This window comes from Zonotrichia albicollis, chromosome 1 (genome assembly GCF_047830755.1).
Source record: "Zonotrichia albicollis isolate bZonAlb1 chromosome 1, bZonAlb1.hap1, whole genome shotgun sequence".
NCBI classification, from domain to species: domain Eukaryota; kingdom Metazoa; phylum Chordata; class Aves; order Passeriformes; family Passerellidae; genus Zonotrichia; species Zonotrichia albicollis.
Genome location: NC_133819.1, coordinates 131470585 through 131485574, shown reverse-complemented (window position 1 = coordinate 131485574; position 14990 = coordinate 131470585). Strand labels below are relative to the sequence as shown.

General features: G+C 41.6%; 2 protein-coding genes across 7 annotated transcripts in view; one reads left to right on the top strand and one right to left on the bottom strand.

Moving 5' to 3' along the window:
* Positions 1–5636, top strand: part of VPS13B (vacuolar protein sorting 13 homolog B) — a 431489-nt gene extending 425853 nt beyond the window's left edge. For all 5 annotated transcript variants that reach the window (XM_074554422.1, XM_074554431.1, XM_074554441.1 and 2 more), the window contains exon 62: positions 3660–5636. In XM_074554422.1, coding sequence (XP_074410523.1) covers positions 3660–3905 — 246 coding nt within the window. In that variant the 3' untranslated portion in view covers positions 3906–5636. The remainder of the gene's footprint in view (positions 1–3659) is intronic.
* Positions 5637–8494: 2858 nt separating this feature from the next.
* COX6C (cytochrome c oxidase subunit 6C) lies at positions 8495–13982 on the bottom strand. Of its 2 annotated transcripts, none has more exons than XM_074554448.1 (4): positions 13843–13982; positions 13112–13239; positions 11438–11579; positions 8495–8621 (listed from the first exon to the last, which is right to left on the bottom strand). In XM_074554448.1, exons 2-3 carry the CDS (start codon positions 13223–13225, stop codon positions 11451–11453), a joined length of 243 nt encoding a protein of 80 aa, XP_074410549.1. In that variant the 5' UTR covers positions 13226–13239; positions 13843–13982; the 3' UTR covers positions 8495–8621; positions 11438–11450. The 2 variants fall into 2 exon arrangements, with proteins under 2 accessions (XP_074410549.1, XP_074410557.1); XM_074554456.1 differs by having other exon boundaries at positions 11455–11579.
* Positions 13983–14990: the final 1008 nt, after the last annotated feature.

The following is a 14990-nucleotide window of genomic DNA, read 5'->3' as shown; positions in this document are numbered from 1 at the left end:
CGTAAAAATTTAAAGAAATGTGCTGTGAGGAAGAGCAGTTGAAAGAAATAGAGAATAAAATATTTTTAATTTTTTTATGTTAAGGCAGCTAAGGCAGCTACACAATAAAAGATTCCAAAAAGCTTCATATACAGTTTTAGTAATTACATAGAATGTTTTGTAATTAATATTTGTTGTTTTTTTAGTGGATTGGGAGATCTCATACTTGGTGATTTCCTTTCTGCAGCTGAATTTGTGGTCTGGGTGTCACATGCAGCACTGGTGCTGATGGGAGCCAGAGCTTCCCTTCAGCTTCCTGACAAGAGCTTCTACAAAGTCTTCAGATGTGATTAGGAGAAGGAACCTTAGGAGAAACAAGTTGTGACTTGAAGATGAGCAGCCTCTAAGCTGCAGAGTGATGCCTAAATAGGCACAACTCCTCAGTATCAATAGTAGGCCATTGTGTTGCACTGAAGGTGTCCTCAGCTGAAGTGCAGACATGTCTGTGCATGATGGCATTTGCAAAGATGGCCTCAATTTTTAGCTGGAAAATGCCCAGTCAGGTCAACCAGATTGTTATTTTGAGTTTAGCAAAACAGAGCTAATGTTACCAATATAAGTTATGTCTATTTTTCTGATTAGTTTAGTCAAAGATACTAGGAATAATACAAGAAATTGAAACATTTAATTTCAATGCTATAAAAATCCACTTTTTTGCATTACTGCTCACAAAAACGATTGCCAAAAGTTTTGTTTCAGCTCTGCCCAGAACAGTTTCTCTCATTCCCTCTCCTCAACTTCTTGGAACAGTTAAGAAACAAAACATGAGTTATTCTACAGCTGTAATCACCAGAGATGTTATAGAGCATATTTTGACTCCTTCAGCAATAGGTTTGCCTGATGCCTTGTTCGCCTCCACAATATATAACTTAATCCATCTGGATAGGAATAGCCTGGATGGATTCTTAAAAACTCTGGCACTGACAAGTTTGTTATTGAAAGGGAAGCATTAATTGTATTTGGATTATCTTCCAAAGTAATTGAGACACTACTTGTTTCCAGACAGATGTCAAACTCAGAAGTCCTGCTCTTCCAGCTGCTCTTGGTATAGCTCATAACATAAAGAAGACAAGAAAAAATTGAAGGGCCCTGGAATTTCAGATATTCCAGATTTTTTTTTAATACTCCTATGTGTTATCATCTTTCGAGCTCAAAAGCAATCCTTGGGTTTCTCAAAGCAATGGATAATAATCCTAAAGAGCTGGATCTCCTTAATCAATGTCCTCAGAGGAGTAGATCAGTGCTACACCCATCTGGACTGCACAGCACAGGTGTTGTAGCTGCTGTGGAGTTAGAATTGCTGAAGGCTTATTCATTATAAACCATAATGGGAGGAATTTTAGAAAAATACTGGAGTTCTTAACCCAAAAGTATCGCCTGGCAGTATGAACGGACATGATATCTCTAATGTTCTTCTAGGAGCTGCATTAAGCAAGCCTCGATCAAGTTTTGAATCCTTGAGTGATCTGGATATCAACAAGATAAATGTTCAAAGCAGCAAGTGAGGGCACTTAGTGACAATCTTAGGTCCCATTTAGGAAAAAATGTAGAATTACATCAATTCCAAATTTTTTTTTGTCTTGAAAATATAAGCCAAACTGAAACTTCCTGCAGAAGCAGACACTTAGTTACAGATGAAGTCATCTAAAAGCAAGCAGGGTCCCAGTTACTTTGGAAGACCATCCAACCATAGTTAATATTTCCTCCTGAATAATTGTGCGGTATCTGTGGAAAATGGCCTGGGGCTTAATGAAGAATGTGTTCACAAAAGTAGATGAGTGGGATACCAGCACCATTTTCATCTCCTTTGGTAAGCAGGATCTTCTGGTCAATGTGGAGGCAGAACCCAGCTGTCCCTGGGCTTACCTCCCTAGGAGAAATGAGGAAAAAATGTGAAGCCACCTACATCCAAAATTTACCCTGTAACTTAAAATCCAGTTTACAAAGGTGGTACTTCAGCATATTTCTCTCCTTTCAACTGCTGTAACAGACTGACTGCTGAGATACTTTCACTGAGCCACCAGACCAAAGTCGCGGTTCAGACACCGTTCTCCACTGTTAGCTGGAGTCTGCTGCAGCAGTCTGCCTTCTGATTTTTCCCTGCCTTAAGGTCGTTCATGGAAACAACCCTTTCCTCTGCCCATTTCATCATTTCTGCTGTTTCTAGGCATAGGCTTCAACCTTAAACTTCTGAGCTTGTTCATGAGCCTGCTTCCTTTAGCAATTTTGTGATGATGATTGAAAACAGGAGTGCTTCTACTCGCTGAGCAGCAAAGGCATAGTAAAAAAACAGAGGGGACTTTTTCATGTGAATGTGACACCTGTCACTATCTATCAATCAGATTAATTCTTTCTTCAAATAAGCAGCAGAGTACTTAAATGAGTCTTGCAGTCCAGAGACATGTCAGGATACTGATTGTGGATGTTGAAGTGAATCTAATGGCACTGTTTGAAAGTATCATTCTATCTAGCAAGACCTGTAAAACTCCCTGAAGGACAGGCAGAAGACAGCAGTCTTTAAATCCTTAGCATGATGTCCAGCAAGGAAAGTTTAAAACCTATAAAAATTAAACTGGTCAGCAATTCTCCAAGTGTAAAATACGGAAGCATCAAACCCTAGCCCTGTTATAGCTGCTGCCTTTTTCTTCATTATAATATTTTGGAAGTAACTTCTATTCTGAATGGCTTAGCTTGTCATACTACTGTAGTATTCACAGTGAGATTTCTGAAATACAGTTTTTTTGAGGCCATGCAACCAGCTTGATGCCTGTTTGCCTCCCCTTTTCAAGCTAGTCACAGTCAGCCTCAGCTTCAAAAACAAGGGCACAGCAGATTGATCTTCCAAAGCCAGGTTTGCCCATAGCTTTTCTGGATAATAGTTTATCTGGTTGCAACCATATGACAGATTACAGGATTTGCTCTACTGTATTTTTTCCTGCTAGGGTAGGTCACTTGCATTCCTCTCGCTAGGATCTTAAACAACCTCTACCTATTTCAGCCTGCAAAACACAGATCCCTTAATATTTTCTCCAGAAACAAAATGCCCAAATCATCTTTAGTAAAACCCTTTTGTTTAGAAAAATTTCCTTCTGTGGATGGATTTTGTTGTCAGAAGCAGATGGATATATCTTGCCATAGAACATTCAAAACTGGAACCTAGCTTCAACATTCAAGCTACTGGAAAGTAGCTTCTATGTAGTCTTGATTTTAAATTAAGCAAGTTAAAGACTAAAATATTTTAGCTAAATAGAATTTCTGTATGATAAGCCTTGCCAAGAGCTACTGACATTTTTCTAAAAGGGATTTCAATTCTAAACGGGATTTCAATACAAGGAGTTGATCTGTTGTAAAGTTCTACTCTTGACCAATTCTCAAAAGAGACTCCTTAAATTTTCTGTGTCAGAGTTAGAGCTTCTCAGAAGCCCAAAACAGCAGAGGAGAGGACTAATTCACCAAGGACTCAGCTATGGGAGAACATTCATGATTTAAAAAATCCTTTAAACTATTTAAGATTTCAGGCAGGAAGATTTTTATCAGCGAAATGTGTACATTATTGTCCTTGCTGCTCAGCTCGGTTGCCGTCAGACACTCAGTGACTGTTGTATCCTGTCTGCCTGCAGGCCGAGGGCGCCCGGGAGAGGCTGTCGGAGCAGCAGTACAGCCGCCTGGTGGAGTACATCACCAAGGCCTCCTGCCACCTCGCCCCCAGCACCGCCGCTGCGCCCGCCCCGCCAGCCCTGGCTGCCGAGCAGCCCCTGACTATAACAAAGACCTATCAGTATGTAGCTGATCCCAATTTTGCCCAGGTGTTCATTAGCAAATTCACCATGGTGAAAAATAAAGCCTTGAGGAAAGGATTTAATTAAGAGTTATTTCTGGTGTGTGTAGTAATGCCGTACCAGTTTGAAAGCGGTGCTTTCTCTGCAGTAACCTACATCAAGTAGAGATGCATGTAATTTCTGAGGAGGTAGAAATTGATAACAAAGCCCAATAGCTTTTCTAATCTTGACAACATTCCTGCTTCCTAGCCAAAATACTAGTGCTGGAAGGAAAGTGTTCTGGCAAATGAATAAAGTGAGAAGGAACAGCCTTGGACTACAGCTTAATCAAAATCTTTTTTCTTTTCAATAACCAAAAATTAGAGAATGGGGGAAAATTACGTGCATACAGATGTTTTTACCACACACAGAAATGTGTATCAATACCTCTATATCTTATTTTAGGGTCTGCCAGTTTCTGTTATAAACCAGGTTTATAACTCAGCTGTAAAAACTTGCTCAAGGCTGAGCCTTTCCCCCCACACCCCCACTCCCCCAACATGTGCGTCCTGAGGCAAAGCATTTTCCCCCACTAAACCCAGTGTGGCTGTTTTAAGTTACTAGTGACAGCTGGGTTTTAGCACCACTTTAACCTTAAAATAGCTTCCTTTATTTGACTGAAGTTCTGCAGGACATTAGTCCATAATGTAAACTAGTGCCTTTGTGTGGTTTGGAGAACAAAACATGAACTACAACATGACTTTATTTTTAAAACTGTCTGTATACAGAAACTTTATTTTATCCACCATCAAATTTTCAGAAGTTCTTTCAATGTATGTATGACCGTGTGTTGTCTGCTCATTAACTGCAAGCCACTAACATGCAGTTCAAAAATTGAAGAAACAGAGCTGTCTCCTTAAAATCTCCAAGCTCAGTGTATCCCAGATGTGCAGGTGCTAAGTACACCTTGTGGGGTCTTGCTCATTTCTGATCTGCCACCACTACATTGTATGTGCTCCCTTCAGCCCTACTTCATTTTATGCTTATCATCTTCCAACTGATAAAAGAAATGTGGCCTTTCAAATATGTACTAAGCCAAATGAGATTTTTTTAAGTTGATTGAAAACTATGGACCCACAGGCACCAACTACATTAACAGTTAATGATGCCATCACAATACACTAACAAATGTATGTTAAACACCTGCATTTCTTGTAGTAGACAAGAAATCAGTCCCTGGGCACAGTTAGATGACTTTATACACCAAATCTGGCTATGGCAGTTTCATTTTAAAACTAAAGGCTTACTTGGTTTCCAGCTATGCTTGTTAACTCTTCTCTCCTTTTCTATATGCTTACCAAAATGAATTATGTCTGGAGATTCCTGAACATGGCTGGAATTGGAGTCAAAAACTGGAATAAAATGTGATCACCATTTGGAGCATATGCTTTATAGCTAATAATTTCTATGCATACTTGATATGACCAAATGCACAGTAAATAAGAATGTAGTAACTGCAATTTTTTTTTTGAGTTCTGTTTTGTTAAAAGATATTCCTAAAAGCTGTGTCTCTCATCTACTGAGAATAAAGGAGGCTGGGGTCTGCATTGTCCTTTTCTGACTGTGAAATAAGCCCATCCATTATGAACATTTCATCCAATGATTTAGTAACTTAGTCACTGTTTAAATAACACTGTTTAAAAATGTATATGTATATACACACATGTGCTTCATTCCTGAGTATTTTATGGAAGTTGTTTAATACTTCTAATTTTGCATATTGATGGATAAATTGTAATATAATTAAATTGTTTAAAGATAATAAAGCTATTCCTGTAATACTTGTTCTTGTGAGCTGTTTATTCATTTGGTTACAAGGTGTAGCACAATGACAAGACTGATGTACAAGCTTCCTGAGGGCCCCATTAGATCCAGTTGGTCACTGGACTTTGTAGTGTACCAGAAAATGCAATAGATCGTGACAATACTTTGGAAGTAAAAACTGGTGACTAGCTTGCCAAAAACGTGTGCTGAAAAGTTTTATGCTTTTGTGACTAACTGAATCAAAACAGCACTGTACTCACCATTTCAATTAGACTAATCTGTTCCTTATTTATGGAGTACACAGACAAGCCAACGGGATGCAAACACACCTGTATAAAATGAGGAACAGCAGTTTCATTTCTAAAAGTTTGTAGATTTCAGCCATTTTTTTTAAGATTCATTTGTGTTTTTCCTGAATTACATTCTCCTGGAATAAACACTTGCTTAAATTACACTTTTCTTCAGTGAATAGAGCTGCATCTTTACTGCATTAGGCAGGTTCTTTCTCCCCCTTCTGACCACATGTATGGAAACGAGCGGGGACGGCACATAAATCAACTTCTCCTACATATGAGCTGTGTGAACTATGAAAACAAAGTTGTCCAAAGAGCAGCTGCCTGTACTTAGCTGCTAAAGCAGTGCGATGTGTACTCTTAAAACATGCCTACTTTCATAACGCTCTTTAGACCTGGAGAGCTCACAACTTCAAATCTATCTTTTTAGTTTGCTTCCAGAACAATCAATCACTCCTCAAACACTCCAGAATAATGTAAGCTAGCCAAAAAATTTGAAGCCATAGTCAGGCAAGACCTTTCCCAAAGCAGTTTAGGTCAAATAATTCCTTTTTATATATCATTTCATACATAAATATAGCAAAAACCTTCAGACACTTGGGATAATCTCCAAGAGAGCCAAGCATGTTTTTCAGCTCTGCATCTCCTAGAAACAGAATGCCCTGTAACAAGCAACTGATTGGGGTCTTGTACTATGCTATGTCCCACTCCCAATTCTTTGTATGATAGAATTAGCTGAACTCTTGCTGGCAAAGCAAAAAAAAAATTAAATTAAGGGAAAAAAAAAAAAAGGAAACCTGGCAGGTTGGTGCTGATTTCAGCAAAGCAGGTGAGGTGTCCAGCTTTGCACTCCCTTCCTACTCCAGAGGAAAGCAGGCTGTGGGATGGTTGGCATTGCCAGCTTAAGGGAAGTACTTGCCTTGTATTCAGTGTGAAACCAGACTGCATCCAGAAAGCAACAACTGCAGCCTGCAGGCTCTCAAAGCACAGCCACAGAAGTTAGAACTCAGCTTTGTTAAAGACATTTAGCCAGACATCCCTGGGCTTGCTGTATCTGTCAAAAATTGCCTTCAGTCACAAAACTCTCATTTCTTTAAATCACATGAGCTGGTAGCTGAAGGAACACAGACTGCAATAACTGCTGCTGGCTGCAACAGTTTAAAGGAAACTAAGAATTTAACAGTAAATTAATTCATAGCAACTGTGAGGAATACAGGGCCTAGACTGACAAGGGAATCATGTCTATTAACCTGCACACCTGGCAGTAGCAAGTTGCTTTGCCTCTGAAGCTGTCAGTAAGACTGAAGACCTCTGGCTATTTAAACCTGCAGACAGCCCTGAGAAAATGTTAGTCAGTACTTAATGGCATACACTGTTTATACTATACATTGGGAAGATAAATGGGTATCATTTGCTATTGTTAAGCTCTGGTTTACATTTATAGGAGCTGGGGTATTTTGATTACTAGATGGTTTCCCCAGCATCACTAATGTCAAATTCTTTCTTTGCTTAAAGGAAGCACTGTCTGCATGGGAAGTTTAAAGAAAATCCCAAGGTGCTCTATAAAATGTTCTGGATCACATACATTACTTATGTGCTTTCATTAGTCCAAATGTTGTTCAAGGATACCTATTAAGTGTTAAGTAGTTAATGATCCATGTAAAATAATAAGAGTTATTCCAAACAGGATTTGAACCGAAGACCTTCAAATACAACACAGATGGCCTAATTTGTCATGCTGCTTCATACAAAGACTTCCTTCCTTTCATGCAGTCAGCTTTTGCCTGCTCTCTTAAGTATCCACATTTAGCAAACAAAAGCTGCAGTTCTAGTACCTTCTTTATCCTGAGCAAGAGGCAGTGACAAAGCCTGTTCTCACTGACAGGTTATCATGGCCCAAGACAGAGCATCGTGCCTCAGACTGCACAGAATGCAGCAGGGATCCAAACTATGCTTAGCTGACTACTTCCAGATATTAAAAAGATGATACATGTCTAAAAGCAGCACGCCAAGATTTTTATTACCATAATACAATATTTACTTTGTCTGCCTGTACCCCCTTCCCTCTTGTACATCAATTAGATGGGAACATGCCTGCAGTTTGGAGTAATTTTCCAATTAGAGTAACTAATATACCATGTGTAAGAATGGGCACTTGCAGAGTCTGTAAGTCTTGCTGTAACAGTCTGCTGATGTAAGGAAGCGATGACAGCAGAAAAAGACAAAAAAGTTGGCTGGTGTACTTCCAGAATTTCTAGCCAAATTCTTTCGTCTCAAGGTCAGCTCACCTTGTGAAGCCAGAGGTAACACAGACCCCTCCAGAAATCCATCCTCTCCCTTCCTGCAACATGTGTCCTCTCACATATTCCCATAAACAGCTGGGACAAACTAGTTGTCACTGCTTAGGCATATACTGTGCTATCAAATGTGAAATTTGGCCAAAAGAGAGATGCAAATAATTCCTGGAGGAAAGATAGACTTTGTCATCTTGGGCAAGTTCTGAAGACTTTCCACCCCTCCTTCCACCCACCCAATACCTGAGCCTTTAAGTATTTCTACATTAATGAAGAGAACTAAATGTCACTGACATATGTATTTTATTTATTGAGCTGCATTAGAGCGTGCCATGCACTGTGGTGCATTGCACTTTACACTTCAGTGAACAAACAAGGTTCAATCATCAAGTCTTCTTGAAATGCAAGGGAATCTGCAAGATAAAAAAAGCCCATTAAGTTATGATGGACAAACTTCATGCTCTAAGTGAACATATCAGTATGTACAAATGCAAAGCAGCAGAGAAATGTTTATGCGGTAGTTTAGTCTAGAGGAATTCCCCGTTATTTCCTGAGCTTGAAGTTTCACACACCCTTCATGTGGCAAACAGAAGTGAAACATGGAACAAATCAAGAGCTGGAACAACACTGCACAGCACATCAGATTCACTATATATGCTGCACTGGTAACTGAATCAGTCTTGCTGAGGGTCTGCAGGAGAAAGGAATGCAGCTTTCGGAGAGAAGCCAGAGAGGAAACAAGTGGTGCAGGCAGCCTACCAAGGAAGGAAGAAAACCAAATTCAAATTGCTTCTCCCCATTATACTGAACACAATCCAAGACCAGCTGTGTTCCATGACAAGAGTCTTGAAAGTGGTTAGCACCAAACTCTGAGCTTCCCCACTCATTCCATGGCTGAGCACACAGCAGATGCCAGATACTCCTCACACTTACACCTCAATTTCCACTGTCAGTATCACCACCAGTCTGTGGACATCCAGGCAGATGGAGAAGTGTGAATTCACAGGGAGGTGCCAAGGCGCCTCCATGCCCAGCAGGAACAAACTTGGTGTAGTGCCATGCTCCCACCATAACTAATGAACTCCTTCCTGCCCACCCAACCCCCTCTCAATTCTAGGGCTAAGGACTGGTTCCACAGAGAGTGCTCAGTGAGGTTAAGCCACTGGTTTTACTGCCACGTACAGGACATACTGCAGTAAACTGGGAGATGCAGATTGTGCATGTGATCACTGTATCCTTTAGGTAACTACACCAAAAAATGGCTAAAAATTCAAAATAGCTAAAATTTCAACTTCTGAGGCAAACAAAAATGTCTTCCATCTGTTCTGGGTACTTGTCCTTTTTTTACAGCCTTTACAGAACATTTGAAACACTGGCATTGTTTTCCCCTTCTTCTACTTTTGTATTCATGTGCAGGCACAAAAAACCCAACCTCTTTCTACTATGAAAGAGTGAAAAAATATCTGTTCTTTTATAAACAGGCTAAGGAATAAGAAACATCATCAATTCAAACAAAATCGCAAAAGACTATTTCTCTCCCATGTTTTCTTTTGAGCCAGTACAACTAAGAAATGGAAAAATTGTTTAGGAAACATTTAATTTTAACAGGTGCACACAATGTGCAATTTTTTTTAAAGCTGCCAATGGGAACACAGGCTGAGAGTGGAGCTCTATTTGTACAGAAATAAATCCTGCTCATGATTTGAATTAAATGTTCAACATGCATCCTTGTTGACAATGTTTGTTTGAAATTATTTTACCACCAATGGCCCTTCAGAATACACTGATGAAGGCCACCTGACTAAAGGATGCAACTCCAGTATCTAAAGAAGTTTAAAAGTGACTATAAGACAGCCAGAGGACTGAATCAGAAGCAGAATTACCAAGATTTAAACTAGGTAAATTTATAGTTTCATTATTTTGATTTGTTGCAGTCATGGCTAAAGAACAGCAGTATCCCACTCTCACAAAACAAAAACAAAAAAAAAATTAAAAAAAAAAAAACACTGTCAAAAGCTGAGACTGACACAGGGACTTTTTGCCTTTTTTGATAATTTTTTAGAAGACATGGAGCTCTGAACTATTTTAAGAAATTGTGCTAAGCAGAAGCCAAATAGTTCTAAATTGTCATAGAACAGAATTCAGTGTTCACAGTGTTAAGTACGAATCTTTTATTCAATCTTGATTGTTCATGCAAACAAGCTGAGAAAATCCAGCTGGCCAGGATAATTAAAGCCACAGATTATCACGTAATGATCACAATATGAAAACATTCCAAAAGAATGAAAAACTATCATTCTAGATTAGTCTGAAGTCATTTTAGGAGAAGCAGAGAACTCAATGTAAAAAATTTGCACCAAGAAAGGGGGAGGAACTCTATTGAGTTGTCACATCAGCTTGTGCAGCTCAGTGAGTGCAGTTATTAATAACCACAACACAGCTGAAATCAAGACTTTTTTCCTGGTGTTACTAGCAAGGGAGAACAAAGCTGGGTAGTTTTCCTAGAAAAGGCAGTGTCAAGTACTTAAAAAAAAGAGTATTGTGAACAAAGTTCTATTCAAGCTTTATACAATATGGCAAAAATGAGATTATTAGAACACAGAGCTGTATGCCATTGTGATTTTTAATATATATATATATATATATATATACATATATATATATATATATTTATGGGTGTATATAGATGTGTTTCCCTCTCTCACCAACTTCAAAATACAAAGTGATATGCAGAAGCTGTCTCTGTTTCTTACATTAAGATGTATGCTACGAGAGAGAATCAGCCTCTCCATTTTCTCCCTCACTGTACCACCACAAGTATGCAAGCAGAAGACACAGACAGGCCCAAGTTAAGCAGTTCAAGATGTGACAGCATGAACATAACTGTGGAACCAGGCAAGTCTTGGAGTTTAACATTAGAGCTTTGTCTCCTCTCCATGGTTATGTGAGGAGGGCAAAGGCATGGCATCATCCCTGTCTCCTGTACCCACAACTGAAACAAATTACACAGAAGGTACTCAGGAGCTTCTACCCTGCCTTTATTCCCCAGAGCCCAGTTCTCCTGTTTCTCCACATTTTTATTACCCAGGTCTCTTACGTGCAATTTGTATCCTTTTTCTTCGCAAAACCCTTTCAATTTGAAAAAAAAAAAGGAAGATCCCTCCAAGGAGAAGCACACCATGTCACTCATCTCATGTCACTCCTGTTGCAATGCAGTGAGGCTCATTACCTGCAGGTGCAGCTTACCAACACTTCTTGGCTGGTGCGCTCTCAAGCACACCAGCTGCCTTCATGGCTTCAAAGTCCTTCATGGGATCATAGTTTCTGTAGAAGTCTGCATAAGCTTGTTTCCTGGGTTCAGCAACTGCAAACTGGAAAGCAACACACAGAAAATGAAAGTTTGCAAAGCTTTATGAACAGATTTTTTTTCTGTTAGTTCCATAATGTCTATCAGTAGATATTAATCTAAAAGGCCTTAAGCTCAAAATATTAAACATTCCTTTGTTCCTGTTAAAACCCACAGGTCAGGCTACCTGATCACTGGTCAGGAGAACAAATGTCTGAATGAAAACCTTAAAAAAGGTAGCACATCATACTTTCAAAATCCAAAACCACTCCATCTGTATTGATGCCAGTGTCCAACACCCTCCCTGCTAATGGATTTATACACAAAACATATCATTATGGCAAGTTTTGTGCCTCTGCAAAACTCAAACTCCAGATAAAATGGCATCCTACACTGAAGGGCTCCACTTGAGCTACACTGTAAGTCTACTGCATCTGGTACAATTTTACAAGACTGCCAAGCCACTCTTACAGGTCACCAACATAAAAAGCCACAATTCCCATTTCTTGGACACCCATTCACCTGAAGGACAGGGATACACTCAAAAAGCTCCCAAATGCTTGAAAAAAATTCTGAAGTGGATTTGTACAACAGCATGTGATGTGAAACAAAGTCAATGGCTGCTGAGATCCATGTTACCTGTTCTAAGTCTGGTCTGCCATCTTACCAGTGTGTTAACGTGGGGGTGCCAAAAAGACACTGACACAGAGACTGCTAAAAAATTATTTTCTAAGCCTGACCACAAACAAGCTTGTCTACCTCTCAACAGATGTGTTAAGTACATGTGTGAGCTCATTGTTTCTGACAGGCATTTGTGGCTCTGAGAAGTTGTGAAAAACCTGAAATTAACTTCACCTCTTGTCACTTTTGTCAACAACTTCCTGAGCACTCAAATGCTGCCAATATATATGCATGAGTTACAGGGGAAAACCAAGATCCAGCTCTTCCACAAGAATTCACCCTGTGTTGATTGCTTTGTGTATGAGATCCAGTAATTATTTAATAAAGTACTGCTCTGATCTTTATCAAGAAATCAAACCTGTAAGGGTGTTTTTCTGGAAACACAATGCTGCATTTCCACACAACACCTCCAGAGCAGCACAGAAAGACCACATTAGGTTTTCCCACACTGATATCTTCAGTGTGAAGGACGAGTTTTCCAAATTGCTTTAGAGCAAGTTCCCTGAAGTCAATCAAGAAATAAAATAAGACTTGGACAACTCTCCCAAGTCTCAGAAACTGTGGCAGACCAAAGCACAAAGGATCTTGGGTTAATGTGCATCAGCTGTGAATGGCCAAGAGCATTTTGGGAGACTCAAGGTCCAGTTGTCAGGAATTGCGTGACTTTGAACACACAGCATGAAACATCAGCTTAGTCACATCATTTCTGCAAATGAAGATTAGGAAGATTTATTTGTGCTTTGGAAAGATGCTTACAAAAATACATTACTAAACCTTTCTGATGAACAGCTCAACCCAATCTCAACAGAAAAATATTATGAATTCTTTAAATATTCCAATGAGCCCGGTTTATAACCGAATGACCACAGAGCCCACCTTGTACAAAACTGCAGATCCCATAGACACCACAAATGCCCCAATGAGGTGAAACTTCATCCTCCTGGCCAAAAGGCCCCGCATCTGGGGCTTTGGCAACAGTGCAGCCGACATGGTGACTGAATTTCCTGAAAGAAAAAAGAAATAAGAGAACTGTGGAAGAAGCTCTGCTTAAAACAATTTCTGGTACTACAGAGAGGTCATTCTTTTTGTATTGTGCAAGAATCGTCTTCACGATAAAAGCAACAGTGGTCCTATGCGTTTGACCTTCCAATGAGAACATTTAAGGGACAAAATTCAAGCCAACCTATTTATGACACGATTCTAGTTTAAGTTCTTACACTCCTTACACCCAGTATTTGTGGAATCAAGGCTGGCCTTCGTTGTTCACACTAATGCTGCGCTCCCCGCATGCTCTTCCCTCCCAGGCCTGCTGTCCTGCTGTCTATGTCAGAAGACATTCTCAGCAGTACCGGGGACAGGCTGGGACCAGCCCCGCACCGTGTCCCGCGCCCAGGGCGCCCCAGCCCCGCGCCGCAGCCGCCACGGCCGGACCCGGCCCCGCCACCCTCAGGGACGCACAGAGGTCACGGGGCTGCCGCAGGGCCACGGCCGAGCGGGGAGCGGCGGCTGGCGGCCCTGGGGATGGGGATGAGGAGGGAAGTGAGGGGAATGAGGGGAGGGAGAAGAGGGAGCGGGGGCAGCCTCACTGGGAGCGGGGGCGGCCTCACCTCGCTCCGCACCAAGGTCCTTCCGCGCCGCCGGCCTCGCTCCGCTGCGGCACCGCTACCCCGCATGCGCGGCGGCAGCGGCGTACGGCGGGCGGCGCGGGTCAAACCCGGCCGGGCGCAGTGCGCGCTGCGTGCGGGAGCAAACCGCAGGATGGATTGCATTGGAAAAGGCTCCAGAGCATCGTGTCCAGCCTGGCAGCGAACAGCACCGCGCCAACCAGACCTGGCACTGAGTGCCAAGTGCAGTCTTTCCTTAAACAGCCCCAGGGACGACGCAACACCACCTCCACATTCCAGTGTTTGTTCAATCATCTTTGCTGTGAAGAAATTCCTCCTAATGTCCAACCCCAACCACCCCTGGCACAGCCTGGGGCGATGTTTTCTTGTGCTGTCACTTGTTCTTGTTACCTGTGAGAAGCGACCGACCCCTCTGGCCTGAGGCTCCTCTCAGGGCTCTGCAGAGCGCTCAGGTCCCACCTTTGCTCCAGGCCGAGCACCCCCAGCCCCATCAGCCGCTCCGCTCAGGGCTTGGGCTCCAGAGCCTTCCCCAGCTCCGCCGCCCTTCCCTGCACTCGCTCCAGCTCCTCAATGCCCTTCCTGAATGAGGGGCCCAGAACTGTTGGCAGGTGTGGCCTCACCGGTGCCGAGTACAGTGCCCCGGTCCTGCTGGCCACAGTTTCTGATGCAGGTCAGGATGCCACTTGTCATCTTGGCCACCTGGGCACACACTGCCTCATGTTCAGGTCCCTTTTCCTGTCTTTGAGGTTCCTTCCAGCCCAAACCATTTTGTGATCCTACTGAAAGCCATGGGAGAAAACCAAGTCGCCCACTTGAAGGGTGACATTGCTAGGCTAAGAGGCTCAGGCCTTTATACAGAGAGTTTGCCAGGAATTATTGGCCAAGCCTAGAAAGAAATGAAGCCATTTGTAATCCTTTCTGGATCTCCCTTAGACAGCTTTTGTTCCTTGCTTGAAAATGAGGAACATGTGCTTTGCCCGTGACTTCCACTTAATCACCACCTGCACGTGGAATTGTCATTTGTATTCCTGGGGAGTCTCTGTGGGATTTTCACCAAATGCTATAAATTCTTGGCTTGAAAAAACAAGTCCCTCCTGTGCAGTGAGGCATTCATTCATGCCTTTTTCTCC